Genomic DNA, 24086 nt, shown 5'->3' with positions numbered 1-24086 from the left:
TTATGAGGATTCTGGGTATGATTTTACACTCATGTCCATTTAACACTTGCATATGAATGTTTTTACTTGCAACTTACACTATTCTGAAGTACGAGCAATGTGTGAAACTAGTAAAATTTAGGGGAAGACTTTGTGAGGTTAAAAAGGCAGAGGAGACTTAGAGAGGATTTGTTCTTTGATCCGGGAGATAAGAGACCAGACTTGCACGGATGCTGCGCCTTTGACTTCTGCTGGAGATCTGTGTACTCAGCATCTCAGTATATCAGACTTGGAGTAGCTTGGAAATGTGGATGGCAGCCAAACACAACACATTTTTATTTGAAGTAGTCTGTGCTTTATTTTGTAATGATCTATTTATTTATTTATTTATTAATCCTAAGCAATTCTGTATGCTGCTTTACACTTCTTGCCATCTTGATGAGGGTACTGGTTGTGGTGCTGAAAGAATGGAGGTGGGAAAAGAGTTTCTCTTGCTGTCTTCTGACACAACTCCTCTGAAGCAAAGCAATGCCGTGACTTAGATCTGCATCCATTTGGTTAAATACACGACCCAGACGGGAAGATAAACATGGATTCTGTTGCACTTCAGAGAAAGATAAAGAAACTGTTATGTGAAGGTGAAAAGCACATCAAGATAGTTGACTGCTTTATTTCGGTAAACAATGAAATTCTCAGCCGCTTCATAGCTGTGAGAGAAATCCTTCAGACTGATGGAAGTCACTATTTATGAATTCAAGGTGAGTTTCAGAGGGGTCAAATCCCAGCCTTTCTGCTCTTGTCTTCAGGGAGAAACCAGACTCTGTAATAAAATTTAAGGTTCCCTTTTTGCATATGACAAAAGCAGGAGACCTTCTACACGTTACATAATATATACATGTCCAAATTCAGATATAAATGAGCCAGCCCATGGCTGGAGGCGAGGAGAGGCCAGCGTCCAGCCCTTGGGGTGGCTCAGTGATGGACCCTGCTCCTCACAGGTGCTACAGGCTCACCGGCAGCCCAACAGCCATGGAGAGACTTTGTCAGGCGAGCCCGCGGGCCGTTAATTGCTCCCATCACCGCCTCATGCCGGTCCCGGCCCTACAGAGCCGTTATTTGTGGGGCGGCAGATAATTACACCTTACTGAACCCTCAACCAAGGCACGAAGCCTCAACAAGAAGCCCCGTTGCCCGCCCTGCTGTGTAAAAGCACCGTGTTTTGGGGACACTCGCGGCCCTGGGCTGATGGGGCGCGGAGGCGGCTTCGTGCCCAGAGCCCCGTGACGGACCGGGCGGCGCCAAGCACGCGCCGACCCCCGCCCGCCGCCCGCCCCGAAGCCGCGCAAAATGGCGGCCGGCTTGGCCGCGGCCGGCGACGGGCCGTTGGCTCCGCCCCCCCGCGCCTCGGCCAGTGGAATGAATGGGCTATAAATAGCGGCCAATGGGGCGGCGGCTCGCTCCCTATATAAAAGCGGCGCGGCAGCAGCGCCGCGGCTCCAGTTCGGCGAGGGCAGCGGTTGGGTGCGGAGCTGGGCGCGGAGGTCATTGCTTTGGCTGCGGAGCCCTCGGTAAGTCCCGGGGCAGCCGAGCCGTCCTGAGGCTTTAAAAAAAAAAAAGAGAGAGAGAAAAATTATTTTCTTTTTCCTTTTGTATTGTATGGGTGCGGCTGGGAGGGCGTCGGGGGGAGCGGGATGGGGGGATGCGGGGCAGGGGGCGCGGCGCAGGTGCTTACCGGGCTCGTCCGCGGCCGGCGCCCCGCTGTAAACCCGGCTTAACCCGGTATTTAGCAGGGTAGTTACATAGGTTCGCCCCAGCCAGGTCCCCCGAGGGAGCCGTCCGTTGTATAACGCCTCCCACCGCTCCGCTCCCCAGCGGGGCAGGCGGACCCGGCCGACCGGGGCTCCGCGGGCGCTGCCGGACCCCCCCCTTTCCCTGGGGCGCGGAGCCCCCGGCCCTCCCCCGTGCTTTCCTAGACCCCCCAGTGCTCCTTCAGCCCCTCTAAGCCATTCCAGGACCCCCCTAGGGCTGCCCTGCCCGCCCTTGGGCTCGTCCCTTCGCTTCCTTCGTGTCTCCGAGCAGCCGGGACCGGCCCTGCCCTTGCCGGGGTGTTTAAAGGACAGGGCAAGGCTTGCGAAGGTGGAAAACTTTTTTTTCCCCAATCTTTTTATCCCGCCTTGTTTTGGTGGAAGGTGTTGTGACAACAAAGGTGTGAAAGGCACGGGTGGAATGACAGCCAAGGTGACCTTGCTGGGTGCCTGGCGTCCTCCCCTGGGTGTTGGGGAGGCTTGCCGAGCCCCCAGGTGATAGGCTCCCCCTCTCTCTCCCCCAGTGACTGCGGTAGGGTCAGACATGCCCTTCTCAAACAGCCACAACCTCCTGAAGATGAAGCACTCTGCTGATGATGAGTTCCCCGACCTGAGCGCTCACAACAATCACATGGCCAAGGTGCTGACCCTGGACCTGTACAAGAAGCTGAGGGACAAACAGACTCCCAGTGGATTTACGCTGGATGATGTCATCCAGACTGGGGTTGACAACCCAGGTAACGGCCGGGCCCGTTAGATCTACATAACGATCTGTTCTCCCTCGTTCCTGGAAGTGCTTCTTGACAACAGCCCCCAAGGCTCTCGAGCTGCCGAGAGGCAGGTGTCGTAAAGCGCTGCAGGATGGCTCTAAACGCATGGCCGTGTTAAAAGAGGCCTTGTTCCGTCAAGCCATGTTCCTTGCTGTGATCTGACACACCAATTCCCAGACACTTCAATTATGTAACTGCTCTGCTAAATACTTTAAATCCGAACCAAAAAAAAAAGCTTGTTCTAATTTTTACACAGCTTGGGGGGGGGAAATTCTCTTATGCTGTGTGGGCTTACCCGGCTGTTCTGATCTTGTCCTATTCCAAAGTGGATATGTGATGTTCTGTAGCACTTCTATGAAAAAAGGGGGAGCAGATGCGTTTACGTGTTAACATTACAGTATTTATTTTTACTCTAGCAATATCAAAATGGCCCAACTAAATAATCAGAGACTGCCTCCCGATGAGGAGTACCCGGACCTGAGCACCCACAACAACCACATGGCCAAAGTGCTAACCCCGGATTTGTACAAGAAACTGAGAGACAGAGTCACGCCCAGTGGCTTCACCCTGGATGATGTCATTCAGACTGGGGTTGATAATCCTGGTAAAATGCGTTGAGAATATTCTGTGTGAACCAGCTGAAGTAACTGGTGCTTTTGAATATGGTGACTTAAACTAAGCTTGTGGAGGTGGTATTTATGAGCAGACTACAAAAATGCAGTTCTGTCTGTAGCTGAGCAAACAAAGCGATGCGTGCTTGCTTAGAGCAAAGCATGATTGTTTAGGTATCGTTTTATCTGCTGGTCTCAATTAGCTAGTAAAATCGGATGTGCTGTGCAAAATTGTCCTAAACCAAAGCTTGACAAAAACATGTTTTAATGGCAACAGCTATGGTTTTCCATAGCACTGCATTTTGACTAACTGGATGAAATGTACAATGTAGGGTCTCTCAACTGCTCCTATGTGAGAATGCATTTCTAAGTGACTAGACCTACCACTAAAGAACTTGCCTGGTTAGTGCTGCGCTGGAGTACAGCCAAACATCACCCAAACTTAGCTCTTCTGACTTTATTACCACTCCAGGCCATCCCTTCATAATGACAGTAGGATGCGTAGCTGGCGATGAAGAATCCTATGATGTGTTTAAGGAACTCTTTGATCCAGTTATTGAAGACAGGCACGGTGGCTACAAACCAACTGATCAACACAAGACCGACCTGAATGCTGGTAACCTGCAGGTATACACTTTTGATCAATTAAAGGCCTGGGTAAAGTCGTTGGCAGTTGCCTGAACTGATTGCTCAGGCCCTGTCCTCTCAGTTTCACCCTGCGTGGACTGATGGGCAGTGTGCCCAGTGCAGTCTTACTTCAGAGCCTGCTGCTGTGGGGTTTCAATAGCTGGGTAGAACCAGGCAGCTGGCATGCAGCAGGAACTTGCTTGATGGGCTGCTGCAGCAGAGGCTATGCCAAACACGTTGAACGTGTATTTGTCAGCTCTTGGCTGTAGTCAAGTGAAACAGCCCGTTCCGAGGAATCAAGGGCTGTTACAAACCTTAACACTTCCTATGTTATGATCTTGTATACTAAAAATGAGCTGGTGGTCTCATGCTATAGAATAGCCATTGTTATGGCTACCTAAATAAGGATTTCTTATGTTGATGCCTCTGGATTGCAGATCTAAAAGGGGTAACAAGCTCAGATGCTGCTCTTAGATGTAAAACTGATGGCCTGATGGTGTCCCTATTTTCTAGCATGTACTTGGTAGCCCTAGCCTCAGCTTCAGAACAAGGGTTGTGTTACACAGATATTTGTGCTAAAGCTGAAGAAAATGGTCCCCAAGTATGTCTGCTCAGAGGCCAAGTAGTCAGTCTCAAGTATAAGGTGCACGCCCAAATGCACAGGAGCTGCATTATTTAGGGTAAGTATTTTGGCAACAAGGCTGTACTCACCGATTTCCTAATCTTGTAGGGTGGTGATGACCTGGATCCCAATTACGTGCTCAGCTCTCGTGTCAGAACTGGCAGGAGCATCCGTGGATTCTGTCTTCCCCCTCACTGTAGTAGAGGAGAGAGGCGGGCTATTGAAAAGCTCTCTGTTGAAGGTAAAGTGAGAACCCGCTGATCAGGGGGAACTACTAACATCTGGGCGAGAGGTGCTCCTTGCAGTTTGAGAATGGAGACAGTTGGCAAAAGCTGCCTTCCTCAAGGCTTAGTCTGAACACAGAGCTCTCCCTGAAAACGGCAGTTTGAATTCCATTTGCATCAGCATTACAGTTTCTAGCTTAGAGCAAGAGCACATGTCAGAGGGAAGTTGGACTCTGTTAAGTTGACCTTTGCTGATCTTGAAAGCTTTCTCTGTGTGTGGGGAAAGAGGCTGGTTCATCATGGCTCAAGCTTGAAATGTAACAGGTATGTAGCAACTTCAGGGCTTGAGTCACATTTGCAGTATTTTGTGGCTGCTTTTAATTGACTTTCATTAAGGTTCAGCTTGCTTAGAGGTGTAGTCTTGCTCCAAGTGTGCAGTTGACTAGAGCTCACTCTAGTCTTCAGTGGAACTTCTTAGCTGCAGTTTTTTGTTGTCTCCCACCTCCTTTAAGTGAGAGGGAAGGAGACTCTCAAGGTGCATTCCTGGAGACCGATGCTGTCACTGTTCCAAAACTTCTCAAGGGCAGAGTAACAGTCCTTGACTAGAATACTGCTTGTTGTATTTGTGACCTTGATTCTTCTTGGAAGAAAGCACTCTACTTCTACAGTTAGGCAGCCGTAGTGATCCCATACTGCATGTACGAGAACAAAGGCAACTTGTTTAAGCCTGGAAGGTGCAGACAAATCATCTGATACAGCCTTAAGTTCTGCAATGCCACAAAGGCATTGACATTACAGATGAAAGCAAGGGAGGAACCAAAACGAGCAGATAGTTTGAATGCAGTCTCTAAAATGCTGGCAACATTTGTCATCTTTTGGTTCCATCCTAAAAGTGACTCTCTTTCAGCTCTGGGTAGTCTGGGAGGTGATCTCAAGGGGAAGTACTATGCCCTGAGGAACATGACCGATGCGGAGCAGCAGCAGCTGATTGATGACCACTTCTTGTTCGACAAGCCTGTTTCTCCTCTTCTGCTGGCATCTGGGATGGCACGAGATTGGCCTGACGCCAGAGGCATCTGGTGAGTGTATGCCCAGAAGGGAGGCATTGCATGAAGTCCCTGGAAAAAAAAAAATCTTGAAATTTTGGTTGTGGCTAATACTGCTGGGCAGAATGGCAGGCTCTGAGCTCATACTGCTGAATCTGAGGAGAATCTTCTGTGGTATCCTCTGGGGAAGTTGCATCTGAAAGCAGAATTTGGAGAAGTGTTAGCATTGGGCTGGTACGAACAAGCCAGCTGGGCTAGCTTGTAGGCAGAGTCTACCCTTCCAGCACAGGTTTGTGAAGCACCAGACTGTAACCAAAGCAGCCTAGGAAAGGAGATAACTTCTAAAAGAGTTGATGTATCACTGCATTTGTTTCTCATCTTAAGAGTGTAGAGTAACTTCGGGTGACAAACCACAGCATGGGTTTAGCTGAAACCTGGTGCTGGATTCGTAGTAACTCCTGTGTAGTCTCAATGCTTCTGCTTTCAGAAACTCACTGATGCCAGACTAGGATGGCTTTACCTGTACAAGTGATATTTCCCTCCCCCCCCCCCGAGACTCAATGGCATGAGTTGACTGCTGCAGAGGTGTGGAGCAGAAGGATTCTGCTTGTTAGATGTGGGTCACCTACATAGAACTCTGCACCTCAGGAGCTTCTGCAGCATAATTAACTTGCTCCCTTGTAAGCGAAGGGCTAGTTTTTAACAGCTGGAACACTCCAAGCTTATTACTGTAGCTGCTTCAATACAGCTCAGAGGAAGCATGCTTTGTTTCTGTAGGTCACCTTTAAGATTGCGTCACCTACCTGCAGATGCAAGCACTAGATAGTGCTGTCATCTGAGCATGACTAATGTACAGGCTTGAAGTGTAAAGTCTCAGTGCGCATAAATAACTTTCATCAGGTACTAGTTAATTCTTGATCATAATCAAGCTGGGAAATTATTAGTGTGATAAATATTGACCAGCTGCAAGCTAAGGTAGAGTGGTCATTGGTATTTGGAGGTTTTTATAGCATCTCTGAAGAGCCCTTGATCTAAATGAATAGTGGAAATTCTCCGTAGTTCTCTTATAAGGTACAAAGTGCAGCCTAACAGAATGTGATAAAATTCTGATAAGTCTTGGTTATACATTGTCAACATGGTGTCCTTATGAACATCTGTGTACTGGGCTGTGTCAGTGTCTGCATTAATCACCTTCCTGCAAACTCTGACCAACCTAAATCTAAATCTGTAAACTCAGGACCAAAATAGGCGGTTGACTGAATGCTAGGCTTTCATACATGGCACTAGCCAGGGTTATGGTTACTGCTTATTCTGACCTGTCTAGGTACAGGCCACTTCCAACCACCCCATGAAAAGAGCAGGGTAAAAGTACTAGGTTAACTCTTAGTGCCTGGATGAATAAAAAAAGCAAGATTTTTTTTTGAAGGAGCAACCAAATAGGCTTCTCGAAAGCAACAGTAATGAGTAATTTGGTGCTGTTATATCTATACTGAAAATGGACGTTTTTGTCTTGTCTCCTAGGCACAATGATAACAAGACTTTCCTTGTCTGGATCAATGAGGAGGATCACCTTAGAGTTATTTCCATGCAGAAAGGTGGCAACATGAAGGAAGTATTTACCCGCTTCTGTACTGGACTAACACAGGTAAATCAAATATTGACTGAGCCGTAGGTGTAAATGTTAAACATTTCTCTGGTTTGAGCTGACAATATATGCTCTTCCAATCCAGGAGTGTAGGATACATCCTGCGTTGCCAGAGTGTTCTCTGTTGTTCCACAGAGTACTTCTTTGTAATTGGGGTCTGTGGGAGCACCCTGATGAGGCCTTTAGCTGTGAGGGCTCTAAAATGTCTGTACTGGCAAAGCATCATGAAATCTAGAGTGAGTTTTCTTAATCTGATACCCTTATCAAAGTGTCTAAACTGCTTAAAGGCTCTCTACATGGTTCTATAAATCCCAGCATTTAGAGACTCTGGGTGGGAGGAGAAATTGCTTGAAAGTGGATGGACAAAGATGGACTGAAGTTTCTAGGCTGAATGCTTTTCTCAGCATCTGGTCTTCATATCAACTTGAGCCTCACCAGCCCCTTCCTTAATCCTAACAGATAGGCCAATTCAACATGCACTAAATCAAGCTTGCCAGTAGATAGTGACTTTAGGCTTTGTAGTGGAGCTTCAGCTTAATCTTGCTCCCAGCAGTGAGAAAGACGAAGGCCTTAAAAGCCCCTGGTTGGTGACTTTCCTTCCCAAATGGAGGGGGCTTATGTGACTGACTGAAATAGCTGCTCCAACTGTTGTGGCTGTTGCTATGCGACTGAAGCTGTAAATGAGCACTAATGGATGACCTACATCTTTCAGGCAGAGAACAATCTCTAAACATTCATTCTTTCTATTTATAGATAGAAAATCTCTTCAAGTCCAAAAACCATGAGTTCATGTGGAATCCGCATTTGGGCTACATCCTGACCTGCCCATCCAACCTGGGAACGGGGCTCCGTGCTGGTGTGCACATCAAGCTGCCAAACCTTGGGAAACATGAGAAGTTTGGAGAAGTCCTCAAGAGGCTTCGGCTGCAGAAACGAGGCACAGGTGAGAAGTGAGGGTGCAGTGATGCCCATGTCAGGCTGCCTCTGACCAGGCAGCAGCGAGAGCCTGGCTACAACCAAAGTCAAGTCTTGGTTCATGCTGACAGTGACTGTCCAGAAGGGAGCCTTTGAAGGCACGTGGTTAGAACCGAGCCTTAAAGTCATAGTTTCAAAGAGGTGGAGATGCAGATACTTTGCTTAAACCTTATCATATCCAGCTTCTGAGCACTCCTAGGCATATCCTTCCCTGTGGTATTCTGACCACCAGATAAGGTGGACCTAGTAAGCCTGTTGTAAGCAGGGATGGGAATTCTGATTTAACTTGTGACTGGGAAATAGCTACAGCACGTACTTCTGGCCACAGGTTAGATTACTCATGGATTAAAAGAATTAAAAAGCTCGCCTAATGGTGTGCTCAAAGTGGCTCATGTTTAGTCACATGTAGCTTTATCTCCCTGCAGGGAGGAGGAGGTGGTGGCAACTTGTAGAGAACTGTCTTGCTGTGCTCCCACCTCAGGCTGGTGAGGGAAGAAAGGTAGACTTACTGGCTCAAGCAGTGGTCACGTACTAATTAAAACTCTTGCTCCAGGTGGTGTGGACACAGCTGCTGTTGGAGGAGTGTTTGATGTCTCCAATGCTGATCGCCTTGGCTTCTCTGAGGTGGAGCTGGTGCAGATGGTGGTGGATGGTGTGAAGCTGCTCATTGAAATGGAAAAACGCCTTGAGAAAGGCCAGTCCATTGATGACCTCATACCAGCTCAGAAATAAAGCACTTTATTCTCATGCTTCCTAACTTATTGGATGAATAATAAAATGTCACTCCAATTCAAACCCCTGGGGTCAGAGCCCACTTAGTTACACTGTAGAGAAGTCTTCCATCCATCTGTGTTAGAGTTTATTTTTTGATGGCTGAGATGTTGTTGAAAATGAAATAAACTGTTGTTTTGGCCTGACGGTGTGTTAGATGTGTTAACTGAATGTCTGTGAGATTTAAGCGACTTGATTTTCCTAGTTATGCTAAGCTGGCTGTTTTTGTGTGCTAGCACACCTTCCTGGCTGCACTGCTGCAGTCTATTTGCTTGAGTGTGCTTACAGCAGTGTCAAAAGCGAGCCTTTAATATGACTGCAGTTGCTGTAAACCTGAGAACTAGTGCTAAACATGAGTCATTTCAAACCTGCCCTACCTTGGAGGCTTCAGCTTGTGCATCTGCTCATGGCAAGTGTAAACTGTTATTAGCCTGACTAGGGCAAGTCAGACTGACTCCTGGAAGGGAGGGGAAATGGAGCTGGGTACAAAGGGCTGCTGTTCAGAGACAGGTCCTCCTGGGGCTGCAGGGCAATGCTCTGAGGTCAGACCTCAGCCTGTAATAATACCTCCACTAAACTAGTTTGTGAAAAGATCACGTCCTTTAATCTCTGGAGATGTGCAGAAGCTTGGTGCAAATGCTAATTGCCCTTCTGGGGCTGAAAGTGAGGTGAAGCTCAGACTGAAATGATGCCTCTATCTGAGCTCTTTTGGTTTAACCAAGGAAGAGAGGTGGGTTGCAAGCCAGTTACAGGAAAACAGAAGTGCTGCTTTCTTTAGCTGTTTCTTGTTGGTCTGAGCCAACTGAACAGCATAGTCAACTAAAACATACCAAATACATATTTTTTTCCAGCCCTGGTCTGGCTTGCAAGCTCAGGCTCTTCTATGTGGTGTCATCAAGTAGGTCTGTTCTCCAGGGTGACTGCAATCAGTCCACACGTGTGCTTGCTGTATGGAATACCCACCTTATTAATCTACAGGAACAACTGTTTTTTTTTTTCCCAGAAACTGCGAGCATTGGACTCTTAAGTAACAGCTTTTGCAGCTCGTGCAACCTGGGAAGCAGAGCACTTTCTCAGCACCTGGGGTTTACAGAGGGAGTGTGCTGAAAGGCTGATAAATAGCTTTACAGAGAGCAGCTTTATGTAGGCTTGTGGAGATAAGTGAAGCTTTCTTTTGTAGAAGCTGAGATATTTCGAAGGCAGTGATTGCGTGCTGTCACTGAGCTGAAGTGATGGCTCTGGCTGGGGTAAGCTAAAGGCTGAGTGAATGTCTCAGATGAGACTTTTTTTTCTTAAAATGGAGCTTTTCGTATGATTCAAATTTAGCTGGGTGAGGGAGAGGAGATCACATGTAGGAATTTTGATCTGTGCTGAGTCCTTTTTGAGTTAATTGGCACAAGGCTGGCAAGAGCAGGGGAGGGAAAACGGTGCCAGAACCAGCCGATTAGTTCTGGGTACTTTTTAGATCCTCCTCGCTGTGCTTCGTGTCACTGTTCCACGGACACTCGGCAAACAGCTGGTGCTGCATCGTGTAATCAGAGAGGCACCACTAAATTAGTGCTCTCTTCATCACAGCGTTGTTACTGCAGTCAGCAATTATCTGATGCAAGGAGGTGCCTGAAAACTTGCCTTTTTTTTTTTTTTAAATTTATGTCACTTGGACTAATAAAACTGTCTTTCCTTGTGTATCCTGTTTTCTTAACTCATCAAAGCTGCTGCATCTCTGGTTTGAGCACCTGGGTCCCCGCAGTCTGAGGTAGGAGCTGGAGCTAGCTAACAAATTATAGTGAAAACGGCAAGCTAGTCTTTAATGCCTGAACCCAACTAGAAAACATTTCTTTTTTCAATCGATTTTCTTTGCCACCCACTGCCTTAGCTGTGTTCCCTCTCTGCTTTTGTTTCAGCTTGTAGCAAGTGATTGAAAATGCTCCAAAGCACAAACGTGGCATGGCAAAAGGCTGGACACAGTGCTCTGCCCCTGCTGGTACTTTCTAAAAAAAACAGCGATCGAGAGAGAAATTAAACCTTCCACCCTTGTGTCTTAAAGTTGTCAAGGTGCAGCTCGGTTTGTTGCTCCCCATCGTGCCCCAGGTTCCTAGCGTGGGGCGCTGGCACCTGGCCATGCGCAGCAGTCACTCTTCCTGCCTCGGGCACCTGCAGCCGCAGAGCTGTGGCAAGCCATCGTGTGTCAGGGATGCCACAGCGTTAAACCAGAGGGAGCGGAGGAAGGTCGCAGGTGGCTGGTGTGCTTTGTACAGGGAGCCGAGTTAGCCTCGCTGACGGAGCCGCCCGTGTCACGCAGCTTTTGGGAAGGAACCGGAGCTGGCAGTGCCATGGGGCCGGGTGAGCTCACACCGAGCATCACCCAGCGGCGATGGCGTCGCCAGCCAGCCTCGAGCGCTGCACGGGCTCCTCTTGGCCAAAAAAGCGCTGATGAGCCGTGGGGGTGGGAAGCCGGGCGGGAGGAGCCCTTCCAGGAGCGCTCTGCCAAGGGTTCGGCAGCTCAGGGCTTCCCCTCGGAGGCTCAGGCTGCACTTATTTCACGTGCAGGTCGGGGAGCAGCGGCGGCTGCTGGCACCCTGCTGCCAGGGCTGCTGGCTGTAACGCGCTCCCGTTGCGCTGCCCTGTTGCACAACCCCACACGTGCTCCCGTCTAAACACGCACGCCGGCTTTAGAATATTTTCAAGGGAACGTCTGCCTTTTAATCCCTTTTTCTCCTGGATGTTCCTGCCTCCCCCAGGGAGCAGTTGCCCAGCTGCAGCTGCCGGGGGCAGCTCGGGCGATGCCAGCAGCGGGACGCAGGGCGAGCCACCCCGTCCCCTTGCTGCTGCTGAGCAGGCAGCACGTTGCCTGCTGCGTTCCCAGGCTCCTTACCCGAGAAATGCAGCTATTTGGGCAACCATTTACTTCTCCGATTACGCTTACTGGCGGCAGACTGCCCATAAATGCTTCTTTTAACATTTTTATGCCATCTACTGGGAAATCGTTCCTGGTCTTTTACCCGCTTGTGGACTAAGCCACTTGGAGGATGGTGACGAGGAGGCTGCGAGCTCAGCACCGCGGCGCCGGCCTGGGCGTGCTGCCACACCACGGGAAGCTCCCGGCCCTGCGGGAAGAGGCCGAGCTGCCCGCAGCCTCCCTCGTGCCCCAAGCCGAGCAGGGGACAGGGGACGGCAGCTCCACAGGGAGGTCCTGGGGCTGCAGGGGGGCTCCGGGCTTCTGCACCAATGTGGCTGAAGCGGATGAAGCCTCTGTCTCCTGAAAACAAGGGCTGGAGCGAGGTGGCTTGATCTGTTGGCCGCCCCTGCCCATGTGCCAGCCGCAGCCGGGGACAGGGCAGCGCTTGCCTCCAGCTTTCCATTTTGCCCAGCGTAATTAATCCATCATTAAGCTAAGCAGGAAAACGAGGGTGCTGTTGCCTAACGGCCCCGGCACCCACCTGGGAGGGAGGCGGTGTAGGCTCCAGCCTGCCCTCGGCGCGTTCCCGTATTTTACGCAACGCGGCCGAGCTGGAGCTGGGCTGTTGGAGTGATTTCTCCCCACCCAGCCGCGGCAATGTGGTGGCGTGCTGGGCAGGGCACGCTGCCGGGAACGGAGACGGCGTCGCAGCCTTTTCATCTCCTGCTTGCTTTGCTTTTTGCCCCGGGTAAGGAGCAGTCAGCAGGCTCCTTTGGCTGCTCTGCCTTCCTCTGGCTTCTCTGCCTTCCCCTGTCTCCTAAAAAAAAAAAAAAAAAAAAAAAAAAAAATCCCAGTTCCTAACTGGGCACAGCCCACACGGGCAGTGGATCCAGCCCTCTGGCAGCGGGACAGGGCACGTCTCTGCCACCCCGTGTGGGTTTATTTGTCCCAGTGAGTGGGGAGCCAAGTCCTGCGCTGGAGGAGGACACCCCACAGCCCCAGACGTCGTGATGAGCCTGTTCGGAACAAGCTCTTGCATCACTTGACCCTCTTCCCCTGGTTTTGACATGTTGGGATTTATCTCCCCAGGCAGAAATTACGCGTTCGAAACCTCCCAGCCAGCTCCGTGTAGCGGCACAGCCCAGCGGGGAAACGCCACAGCTGGCTCTGCGCTTGGATTTCAGAGGTGTTTTGTGTGTCAGTATGCTGGGTTTTCCCTGCATTTTAAAAGATCGTCTTTTTTTTTTTTTTTTTTTGTACAAATGCTACCCAGAGCCAGGCTGAGAGCATCAGGTGGGAAGACATGTCTGCTCCCTGCCGTGCGGGGCTGATAAGTAAATAGGCAGCGTGGTCTCAGGCTGGAATTAGCGATTAATGAGGAAAATCTGCACTTAGCAGACAGGGTAAAAATAAACAGAGACACATCCAAACCTAGCAAAGATGTTTGTTTTCCTCCTCCAAGCAGTGAGCAAGAGCATGAGAGCCCATATAAAATTTCCAGTGCCAAAAGGTCTCATGCCCAACACCTGGGAAAGTGGATAGCAAGGGTACCTGTTAGACCCCAGACGAATGGAAACATCGAGGTTTTTGTTGAAAGGCAAAAACTTCAGCCTAGTGAAACTTTCATGGATTACTCAGGAATGAGTGAAACCCTGGCAGGTAAGTGAATGTAATGCAACCGAAAATCCGTGTTCATTACCCAGGTCTGGCAGGGGTGCTTAGCATGCACACTGGACATTTTGCCTCCTGTTTGGAGCACCCCGAGTGCTCGGAGAGCCCCCAAACCACCCCAAATGGTGCCTGGGGCTGGCGGCAGGGCCAGCTGCTTGGCAGAGCCCTCCTGTAACGGAGGACGGACAGCGGGAGGCTGGCGGGACCATGCGGGTCGTCCTCGGCGAAGGGATGGCATCGGGTCGGCTCACTGCTGTGCAACAGCCTCCGAGTTGGGACTTGTCCGGGGAGAGCTGACTCCAGAGATACCCGTGGGAACCTGCATGGGAAGAGGATTGCAACGGGCGCGAACGCCCATGGCCCCAGAGAGTCTGCTCCTCGCCACGGCAGGGTAAGGGCTGGCTTTTTTTTTAATTATTTTTTATTTATTTATTTATTTATTTATTTATTTTAAGGCAAAGCATCACCAAGCGTCCTAATGCAGAGCTGGAGGGAGCCCCTCTGGGATATCCCCTGCCCGGGGGTGGCATGGGGCTCCTGCAGCGGGGTGGCTGCTGGGGCCCTAGGCCTTGCACCCACCCCAGGGGGCAGGAAGGGCCACCAGGAATCAATGGCTCAGCTTTGTCCCACTGCTAAGAAACCCCAGATCCTCTCCCAGATCCTATTTCCCAAATCCTAAGAAAAACTCGGGAGAGGTTTGAGGACTTGTCATAAGGTCCTGAGCAGAATAAGGCTGCCGAGGTGTCCTCTAGCCCCTGTTTATCTTGCTGAAGCACTCACTTTGACTTAATCCCCCCGTGGGGTGCTGTAAGCGGGGCGCAGGGCACGTCTGGGTGCCAGGCCACCATAACCACGCTGCCAGCGAGCAGGGCACGCGTCCAGCCGCGGGCTGTAAGCTGGGTGTTTTCTGGTACTTGGTGGTTTGGTTTGGTCTTTTGTTGGGCTGATTATTTATTTGTTTACCTATTTTGCAATGAGCCCTGTGGTTTGCAGAGAGGCTTGTCAGCAGGACGGGCCCGTGCAGCTGAGCATGGGGGGAGCTGCCTGCCGTGGGGGGCAGCAGCGTGTGCCGCTGCCCGGGCTGAGCAAGGTGACAAGGACGGCATCAGCACGGGGAGGGGATCACCTGGTTTCATAAACTTTGCTTCTGCTCGTGAAAATAAGAGCTGGGTGAAAGCCAGCAGCACCCTGAGGGGCAGGGACGGTGGCAGAGCTGTGTGTTGCCTCCTCCAAAGGCCACGAGAAGGAGGCTCCGTGCAGCACTGGTCCCAGGCTCTCCGTGACTCCTGCAGATACCTGCAGGTATAACCACAGTGGCAATGCCGGAGAGTGGAGGGTTGTCGAGAAAACCCTTCTGCTTGGACACCAGAGTGATGGTGACGATGACAGGCTGCGTCGCAAAACTGCACTGGGGGCAGCATCGTCAAAGGAAGCTCTCCCAAAATGCCCGCCGGTTTTTGTATTTTTTTTTAAGCAGATGGAAGTTTTAGTTGTTTTGTTTGTGTGTTCGTTTTCCTGACAAGGAATCAAAAAAAAAAAAACAGGCTTCAAGCAGTGGTTATGAGAAAGGTCAGCGAGTGGCTGGTCAGCTGGAGCCCCTGAAGGGGCACGGGCAGCAGATGGTCAGTGTGCCTTTTCCAAATACTTTTATATAATCAGTGTTAAAAACAGCAATGACACATGTTCGTATTTAGCCTATGTGCTCTTTCAGCCATTATTTCCTGCTGTACCTGTACACCCTCCTTCTCTCTCTCCATCATCTCCATTTCTCTTGCCATTGGTGTGGCCACATTGAGATTTTTCATACAATTTAGTTCAAGAGTGAAGCCTACGCAGGGAACAGCTCCTCCAGAGAGCCATCCTCTAGATTTGTTTAAAACGCCCTGCTGATTTGCCTTTCAGCTCTGTTTATTCACTTTAAGTTAAAGCTAACCCAGAGAAGGGATCACTGAAAACACGTGTCAGTTTACCTAAAAGGGTTTTGCATTATGCACATCAAGAAGATACAGAGAAACGATGAAATGCACTTATAAAACCAAGAGCTATTCGAGGCTGAACGGTTATTAAAAAGGCTCAGAACACCAGGAAGCAGGATGAAACGACTTGTGCCTGCTGGTAAGATGCTAAGAAGTATGTTCCTGGGTGCCAGAAAGGGAAGGGGGGGGGGCACTTTGTCTCTTGCTGCACTCTCAGCCCCATCACCCTCCCAAACACAAGCCCCCACCGCTAAGCCTTGATTAATCTTTGCTTCTGACTTCTGTGCGGGCCATTCGGCATCAGTTAATATTGAGCTTAGGGGAAAACCCAATAAAAGAACCACTAATCTTTGAACTTGGCGCATAATCCTCCACGTGCTGTTGCCCAGCATGTCCCTTCTTGCCTTTCTTCCCCCCCCGAGAAAGCCCCCGAGCGCTGGCTGCGACAAGGCTGGGACACGACGGCCGTGTCCGAGTGGCTGCAGCTTCCCAGCGAGCCCTTCCTGGGGATATTTTGGGCCTCAGAAGTGAGCCTCTCAGAGAGGTAAACTGCGGTGAAAGACTCTTATCAAGCCAGACTCAGACTGCAGGATATTTGCAAAATAAGATGGAGATTAAATATATATTTATTTTAGGCCTTGTCGTTTCCACTCTGCACAAAGCATGCAGCTAAAGTATATTTGAGAAGCTCCGACAGCTTGGCAGTAATTTCTTTCCTTTCCTTTCCAAGGCAGAACCCCACAGAGCCCCCACTAGCAGCAGCTGCTCACTGGGGGATGTGACCCTGACCCAGGGGAAGGAAACCCCCAGGGCTGGGGCTGGGGACATCGACAACTGTGAAACCCCAGCCTCTGGCTTGGAAAAGAAAACAAGACCACTCCTTCAGCTGATGCTGGGCTCAGTAATAACGTTACTATGGGTCTGTATAAAGTTGCAGTTTTTGCAAAGCAGCACGCAGGCTTTTAACCAGCCCTCCGGGAGCATCTTTATCCCTGTTTGCAGTGGAGGAAGCAGCTCTGCTGGGGCTGGGCAGGAAGGGTGGCTCTTGGTGCCTCCCTCTTGGACGTGGGCCTCTGCCCTCCCACTCAGCTTCGGAGGTGAGCTTTGGAGTCTGGTCACTGCTCTTCTCCAGAAGGACTACAGAAAATATAAAATCCAGGTTTGACACGCAGAATCCCCCCGTTAGCTGAACGTCTCTCAAGCACAAACTCACTCACAGCCCTGGGCAGGGATTTTGACCAAGTATTTTTGTCCCAACTAGCTGGATTTTTATTTATGCCACTTTTAGTCTGTTCCTTCCTCCAGATTAAAGAAACAAAAACAAAAGTAAAAATAAAGTACGCAGGTCTCCAGAGAGCTCAACCTTTCCTCTCCCTGCTGCCTGCCCTTCAGAAATGGCATGCCTGCCGAATGTCTCGTGGGAACTGAGAAGACTGTAAAAAAGCAAGTTACCAAAGGTGAAGAGCCCCACGGTCCACTTGCTCCTCCCTGGCTGGGGACGCTGCTCCCCCTTAAGGCCACCTCCCGCCGATGTGGGGAGACCACCACAGGGCACGTCACCCTACCACCCAGCTTGGTGCAGCCCCTCACTTTCCCAGCACTAACACCCCAGAGCAGATGTGACCCTCTCCTAGCCCCCAGTTTCAGGGACTCTGCTTTGCCCTTGAGGCTTTGGCTCTTGGGGGCCGTGGGACCCCTCGTGTCCGGGTGCTGGCACTGGCAGCAGAGGGGCTCGGGGCTGGCAGGAGCATTTGCAGTGTATGGAGATGGCAGCCAGGCTCCATCCTCAGCAGCCCGAATAAGGAAAGGGGGTAAAAGCAGGCACGAGCCAAGGAGAAAGCCCATCAGCGCGTGACAGCGCCGTAGGAAACCCGCAGCCGGAGCCAGGCTCTCCTGGCAGCTTCCTTCCCTCGTTCTCATGGAAACGAGAGCGATGCCCTCCTGCTTCGCTGTTTTCTCAGCTTATTTTTAAACACACCGCCTGTTTATGCTTCAGCATCTCCCTTCCCGGCCCCAGCGTGTGCAGGACGTGGGGTGAGCTGCACGGAGCAGGGCAGCCCCTCGAGGTGCAGGGCGAGGGATGCAGCCCCCCATGTGGCATCGCCAGCGAGCCCCGGCCCCAAGCAGGATTGGTGCTGAGGAGCTGGCAGTAGCTCCCGCGCTTGCCGTAGGTCAAAGTCACGTTCATCGGGGCCAGGAGCGCGGGCTGGCGTCTCTACACTGAGCAGACGCTGAGTAAAAATATCTCCCTTGGCCCAGGCGCACGGAACGGCCGCCTTTCTAGTAGAGACTTCCAAATCAGGGCATTTCGGTTCCCCCTCGGTCCTCTCGCTTCCCGCGTGCAGGCTTTGAATGGGGAATGCTCCTTTCTGCCTGCGCTAGAAGCAGCCGCCCGGTGTTCCTATTAAAGGATATAGTTTAAACTCTGGGCTGTCCTGGTGTTCGTGCAGGCTGGAGGCAGCAACCCTTGGCGAGCGTGTCAGGAGCTCGGGTGTGTTTGGGGATGCTCTCAGTTTGTGAAGGGCTCAGCTCTGGAGCGCAGCAGGGCATTGCTACAAACGGGGCAGCCCGCGGCAGAGGTGATGGGTCCCAGGAACTGATTCCCCCTTCCTACCGCCTGGGTGGTGCTTCTCTGGAGCAACCCCCACCAAGGGGGCTTGCAAAACCTGCAAGCCTGCTGTGATGCTTCCTTCAGTGCATTAGGGTTTCGGCTGATGTGTTCACCCTGCCACCCTGATAAGGTTCAGCTTGGCTCAGGCGTTCACAGAAGCCATAGTGCTGTCTGCAAACAGTAGGCGGGGTTACCTCTCAGAAAACCTTGCCCATGGACCAGAAGCCCTTTTCCGTATGTGCACACCAAGGCATGGGGCTTTGCCTTCAGCCAGGCCTGGCCAGCAGTGCGTTGGGCTACCCCTGTCCTTCCTTTTCCCTCTTTTCTCCTCCTCCCAGCTCCCTGAAGGCAAGGAGGGGCACAGGCTCATCACAGCAACAGAAGACTTTTTCCACGGAAACAGATGTCTGCTTCGGTCGACGGGTTGTCTTTGTGTTGAGCTCAGTCCCCTCTCTCGTGATTGTCACTGCCATTATTATCTCCACGACCGCTTTTCCTCCAGGCTTCCGGCACGTTCCTGCTCCAGGAACTCGGTACTTCAGCCCTGCCCGCTCCCAAGTGCCTTCAAAAGGCATCCGCGAGACCTGTGCTTCCTGGTGACAAGTGCTCCTTCCCTCAGATCATCTGGGGACGCCACCCGCAGTGTGTGGCACGGGGCAGCCCAGCTGGCACCCCAGGAACCGCTCTGGGGACCAGGCAGGAGGGGAAGCGGCGATGCTCTCGGCTAGCGCCAAACTGGAGGGCGGCTTCGCTCCTTCTCTGCCAAGGGAGAAAACATCGAATTCAAGTGTGTGACAGCCCAAGCAAGAGCCAACACTACGTTTTTTCTCGGTTGCTGTTGGGTAAGAGATTTGTAAAAAAAACTTGTTTCCTTTTGCAGTGGTGGTGAGATGGTCACAGTTACCCAGGCAGGGAGACTTTAGGACACGTCCCCCAGCTTCAGACACTATTCCTGGGTCTCATCTCCTTGCTCTCCTCTCCTGGATGCATGCAGGACAGCTCTGACACAGGCGGCCACATTGTGGCGATAGCCAGAGCTGTCAAAGAGAACAGCCCTTTTCAGCACTGCTTCAGACAGATATCAGATCCTTATGGTGAGGATTCAAGAGATTTTCTGGCTCCCCAGAGACATGGCTGGCCAAGCGTCTGCCTGAGCTGACTGAATATTTATGGCCTCTGAAAAGCATAGCAGCAGCTTGCCCACAGGACAGATAATCATGGGGTCGATGAATCATTCCCATGGAAGATGAAAAAAAAAATGTCACTCCTCCAAGTTCTTCTCTGAGCTCCATGACTGTAATGCAGGCTTGATGGTCCTCCTGGGCGTCCTTGGATGCTATGATCCCCTTTCCCTTCTCTTCTCCAGGAGAGAAACAATTTCAGCAAAATTCTCACAACACTGTGAGAAGTTACTGCTTTACTTCACTGAGAAGAAAATTTGGGATCTTCTCACAAACTCCTCTGCTTATATCTACCAACAGAGAGCTTTTGCTATCCTCCACGTCAGCCAGACTCATCCAGAAGTCTGAGACAGCCAGGAAGAGACTTAGCCTTAGGAAAGTTTGACTCCTGCTCTTCCTGCCTTGTGACAAACTTGCACAAGCAGCACCAGTCCCCATGTGCGCAGCCAGGCCCTGCCCTTCCTCTTTCACACAGTCCCTAGCCTGGCCAGCATGGAAGGGCCTTCCAAAGCAAGGCCACGTAGCAGCGAGCAGAACAGCCAGCAAAAGGAGAAGTTAGTCTAGCAACTAGACGAGAAATATGGGCTAGGAAACGTCCTGGCCCCAACCCAGCCTGGCCTCAGGCCAAAAAAGAGAAATGAAACCGGCTGAGATAGGAAGAGGCTTTTGCTATGGTTAGGCAGCATTCCTCCACTGCCACCTGCCACGGCCACTGTGACAGAGAGGAAGATGGCAGCAGAGTAGGGTGCTTGTCTGTGGAAAAGTACAGCTAGAGAAGGATGTGCCAGGAGTGGGAACTTCCTTCTTGTGGGTCTTCTCCCACAGCCCAGGCTGGTTCCTGGGGGCAGGAAGGCAGCAGCAGCGAATACTGGTGAATATGCTTGGGTTGTAACACAAAAAATAGCACGGAAGTGGGTCTCTCCCTCAGGGAGGTCAGTGCTGCAGCCTGTCCTCTTTGGGACTCTGCTCCATTTCTGTGCGGTCTCCTGGTTCTGAAGATGGAATCACAGAATGTGCCGAGTTGGAAGGGACCACAAGTGTCATTGAGTCCAACTCCTGGCTCCACACAGGACCACCCAAAAACCAGACCCTGTGTCTGACAGTGGTGTCCAGACACTGCTTGCACTCTGACAGGTTCGGTGCTGTGACCGTGGGGAGCCTGTCCCAGTGCCCGACCACCCTCTGGGTGCAGAACCTTTCCCTAACCCCCAGCCTGACCCTCCCCTGTCCCAGCTCCATGCCGTTCCCTCGGGTCCTGTCGCTGTCCCCAGAGAGCAGAGCTCAGCGCCTGCCCCTCCGCTCCCCTCGTGAGGGAGCTGCAGGCCGCCATGAGGCCTCCCCTCAGCCTGCTCTGCTTGGGGCTGAACAAACCAAGGGACCTCGGCTGCTCCTCGTACATCCTCCCCTCCAGACCCTTCACCATCTCTGTAGCCCTCCTTTGGGCACTCTCTAATAGTTTTATGTACTTCTTACCATGTGGTACCCAAAACTGCACACAGAAGTAAATGACTAATTGCACAGTGTAGACAGGCTTCAGGCTGCACTCTGCCTCTTGGCACCCCCTTGTCCTCCATGTACTGGGATCACACAGTCTGTGTGGATTCTCTGGAGCGAGATGGCCTACTTAGAGACCCCATCACTCTCAGAGATGGGATTTAGTACCTTTTCCTGAATCTCAGCCCACTCTGGGATTTTCCACACCGCAGCTGTTGAGTAGGATTGCTGGCAGGCCTTTTTGTCTCTGATGGCATCAAGGCTGAGCAGGGCTGCATTCTAGCTCCTACTTGGCTTAACACCTAGTTTCCTTTGCCACATGCCCCAGAAATGTGGGTAAAGGAGGCCACGTGCCTTTTAGACTCAACAGCAAATTGTACAACTACATGGCAGGGCAGACAACTTGCTGCACTACAATCTGAAGCACTGGTTTGGGAGCTTAGGTTTGCTGATGGCCATGCTCTCTTTGTGTGCACACTGAAGGTTTCTACAGCAGCACCAGCCATTCTTCAGGGTGCCAGAGAGTGGCCTGAGGTCCTCCTAAGCTACATGAAGAGCACCTTCGCTGCAGAAGCTGCCCATGCCTCAGCCCTGATGTGTCAAGGCAGGAGCCAGACCGGCCATCATTCTGCATCCCTCGGAGAGGAGCCTGAGGCTTTGTTTTGCCTTCAGCCTGGCACTAGCACGTGTGTCGGGTGCTGCAGCTTAGGCAGTCACAGACAGGGCTGGAGAAGCCACCTCTCCTGCACTGCACTTACAGACGCCTATGGAGCCTGTCCCCTTCACTGCGTGCTGAAACAGCGTGAGGGGCAGCCAGAAAATCTTCCTCTAGCACAGCCAGTTCGACAAAGCCAATACCACACAAGAGGTCACTGCCAGCGTGACCCACACGTTGGAGATGTCTCCAGCCTGCCTGCTTGTCCACAGGGTAGCTAAGGGAGGGCAAGTTACAGTGACGAGCACGGACTTTGTAGGCTCAATTTGCTGTAATCTTCAGAGCTGTTTCCAGTGGTAATTTCATTTGAAAAGACGGAGTTACTGTGCTGTTTCCAAGACACTGCTGGGGATGCTGAGAAGTGGAAGCTCCTGGATTTGCCCGCCAGCAGGCTGCAGGGTGCTCAGGCTGGGCAGAAGGCATGGCTTGAGACATCCCAGCCCCACCAAATGGTACAACAAAGAAGTGGATATTATTCTAAAAAATACGTGTAAATTTGAGCTGGTCTTTTTAAAAAGGTTTGTGTTGGAAAAACACTACTGAACTCATAGCAGAGATAGGCCAGCACCCCCACTTGTTTATGTCTCTGCACTAACAGCTGAAGGGTTTCTGCGTTCCGGGGGAAGCCACTGTCAGGCTGAATCGGGATCTCCCACCTCTTGGTCTGTGGGGCTTCTGCAGCTGTTGAAGCAGGCCAGTGCAGCCTAGACATGGTAAGGGGAAGAAATTACCTTTTTCTGTCTCCAGGCTCCAAAGGTCAAGCAGTGGTGGCAGGAGAAAGGAGAGCCCCATAACAGCGCCCTGCACCATCCTGGGAGTGAGGGGTGGGGGAACAGGAATCAGACCTCTTTGGGAGGTCACAATTTGGCCTCATTTGTCTTCATCCTCTGCAACACCCTGCTCACAGTGTTGCCATATCACCGGTGAATTTCTCAGTACAAATCTCTGTTTCTCTGCCACCAGACGACATTGCATGAGAGGTGACTGCCAGTAGCACCCACGCACCCCCAGCCAGGACATGTGTCTAAGCAGTCAGTAAAGATAAAAGGGCCAGTTAGAGTCGTGAGTACAACAGGTACAGTCAGCAAACCACCAATTTCAATGCAGCATCATGCTGATCCAGAGCTTTACTTCCAAGTTTTTGGTTTTCCATTAGCAACATGTCTATGTTTGGCTCATTCCAAATTTAGGACTTGTTTTCATCCCCTCCCTTTCCCTAACTCAGCCGCTAAATGAATGAAGCTCAGCCTTGCAGTCCAAATGCTGAATGCTGCTGCTTCCAAGACATACAGAAAACTGGAAAATGGCATCATCCAAGTGACATGCAAGGGTAACACTGAAATATTTGTTGTTCTCACATGTTGTCATAGGGCAGAAGGGGAGGATAAAGGTAACAATAAGTTAATGAGAGATGCTGGATGCAGGTAACAGATGGTTTAAACAGTGTGTTTCCCCCTACATGTTAGTTCTCGTCCTTCCCATTTTATGTTTTCCTTTGCTATAAATATTTTAAGTTACCAGCATCATTAGGTACACAAATGAGACCTCAGCTCTCTTGCGCTCAGCTGAATCCATCCCTATTTTACCAGAATTCACCCTGAGTGCAGCTCTGACCTGAAAAGCGACCGCTTAAGGAGAGCTGCCTCCATTGTTGGATCTGGTCTCTGCTGTGAACCATCATGGGCTTTTATTGCCCAGTTTCCTGGAGAAATAAGCTTTATGCAGCCATGCACCGTGTGAGCACGTGTACCCGTCTTCTGGATCTGTCCTCCCTGTAACTTGTGGACCTGCAAGCTGGCTTCAGCTGGGTTTGTCAAACAGATCTGAGTAGAAGTCCCTGCAAGCCCTGTGAGACCTGAGAGCTCAGAGGAGGAAGGGGCCTTCCTGTGCAGCCCCTGCAAGCTGCAGCTTTACCCCAAGAGCTGTTTGCACCACTCTGAGACAGTGCAGGGAGGTTTGCAGCTGGGCCTCACAATCCATATGACCCCAGGCCACTTCAGGTGGTGCTCACGGAGCTCCTCTTCCACCACCAGACAGCACCTGCTCTCTTTCCCTTCACAACTTGTGAAAACTACTTGCAATTGCAATGTCTCCCCTGTGCAGATCCAAAGGGCCACGGAGGAGAAAAATGGAAGCACTTGCTGGTGCAGCGTTCTCTTCCCTAATAGGAAATCTGGAAAGTGCTGAGGGGCAAAAGTCATCTAGATGGGATGACTCCTGCTCCTCTTCGTCACAGGACTGCTCTGAATTCAACAATTCATTACAGTCTGGTGCTTCCTTGAGCTCAGCCGTCCTCCAGGTGGAAGGATTCGCTGCAGCAATTTAACACTGAGGAGACGCCTTCCCGTTTGCCAAGCTCTGTACCACAGACTTGTGTTGAGACACTTAAGTGGGCCCTGGAGCACTTGTACTCTTTCCCCAGCTAGAACAGCGCTTATCCTGTCTGGAGAGATTCACAGAGCTC

The 24086-nt window shown here is 51.1% G+C and overlaps 1 protein-coding gene across 2 annotated transcripts; it reads left to right on the top strand.

The window, feature by feature from the left end:
* The first annotated feature begins 1389 nt into the window (after positions 1-1389).
* Positions 1390-9221, top strand: CKB (creatine kinase B). Of its 2 annotated transcripts, none has more exons than XM_048069828.2 (8): positions 1390-1547; positions 2309-2521; positions 3638-3792; positions 4523-4655; positions 5546-5717; positions 7206-7329; positions 8083-8272; positions 8858-9221. In XM_048069828.2, the coding sequence occupies exons 1-8, from the start codon at positions 1421-1423 to the stop codon at positions 9034-9036; spliced, it is 1293 nt and encodes a 430-aa protein (XP_047925785.1). In that variant the 5' UTR covers positions 1390-1420; the 3' UTR covers positions 9037-9221. The 2 variants fall into 2 exon arrangements, with proteins under 2 accessions (XP_047925785.1, XP_047925786.1); XM_048069829.2 differs by lacking the exon at positions 2309-2521 and adding an exon at positions 2971-3158 and having other exon boundaries at positions 1419-1547.
* Positions 9222-24086: the final 14865 nt, after the last annotated feature.

The sequence above is a fragment of the Anser cygnoides genome, chromosome 5 (assembly GCF_040182565.1).
Source record: "Anser cygnoides isolate HZ-2024a breed goose chromosome 5, Taihu_goose_T2T_genome, whole genome shotgun sequence".
NCBI lineage: Eukaryota > Metazoa > Chordata > Aves > Anseriformes > Anatidae > Anser > Anser cygnoides.
The sequence above is the reverse complement of the archived record's forward strand: the minus strand, read 5'-3'. Positions and strand labels throughout refer to the sequence as shown.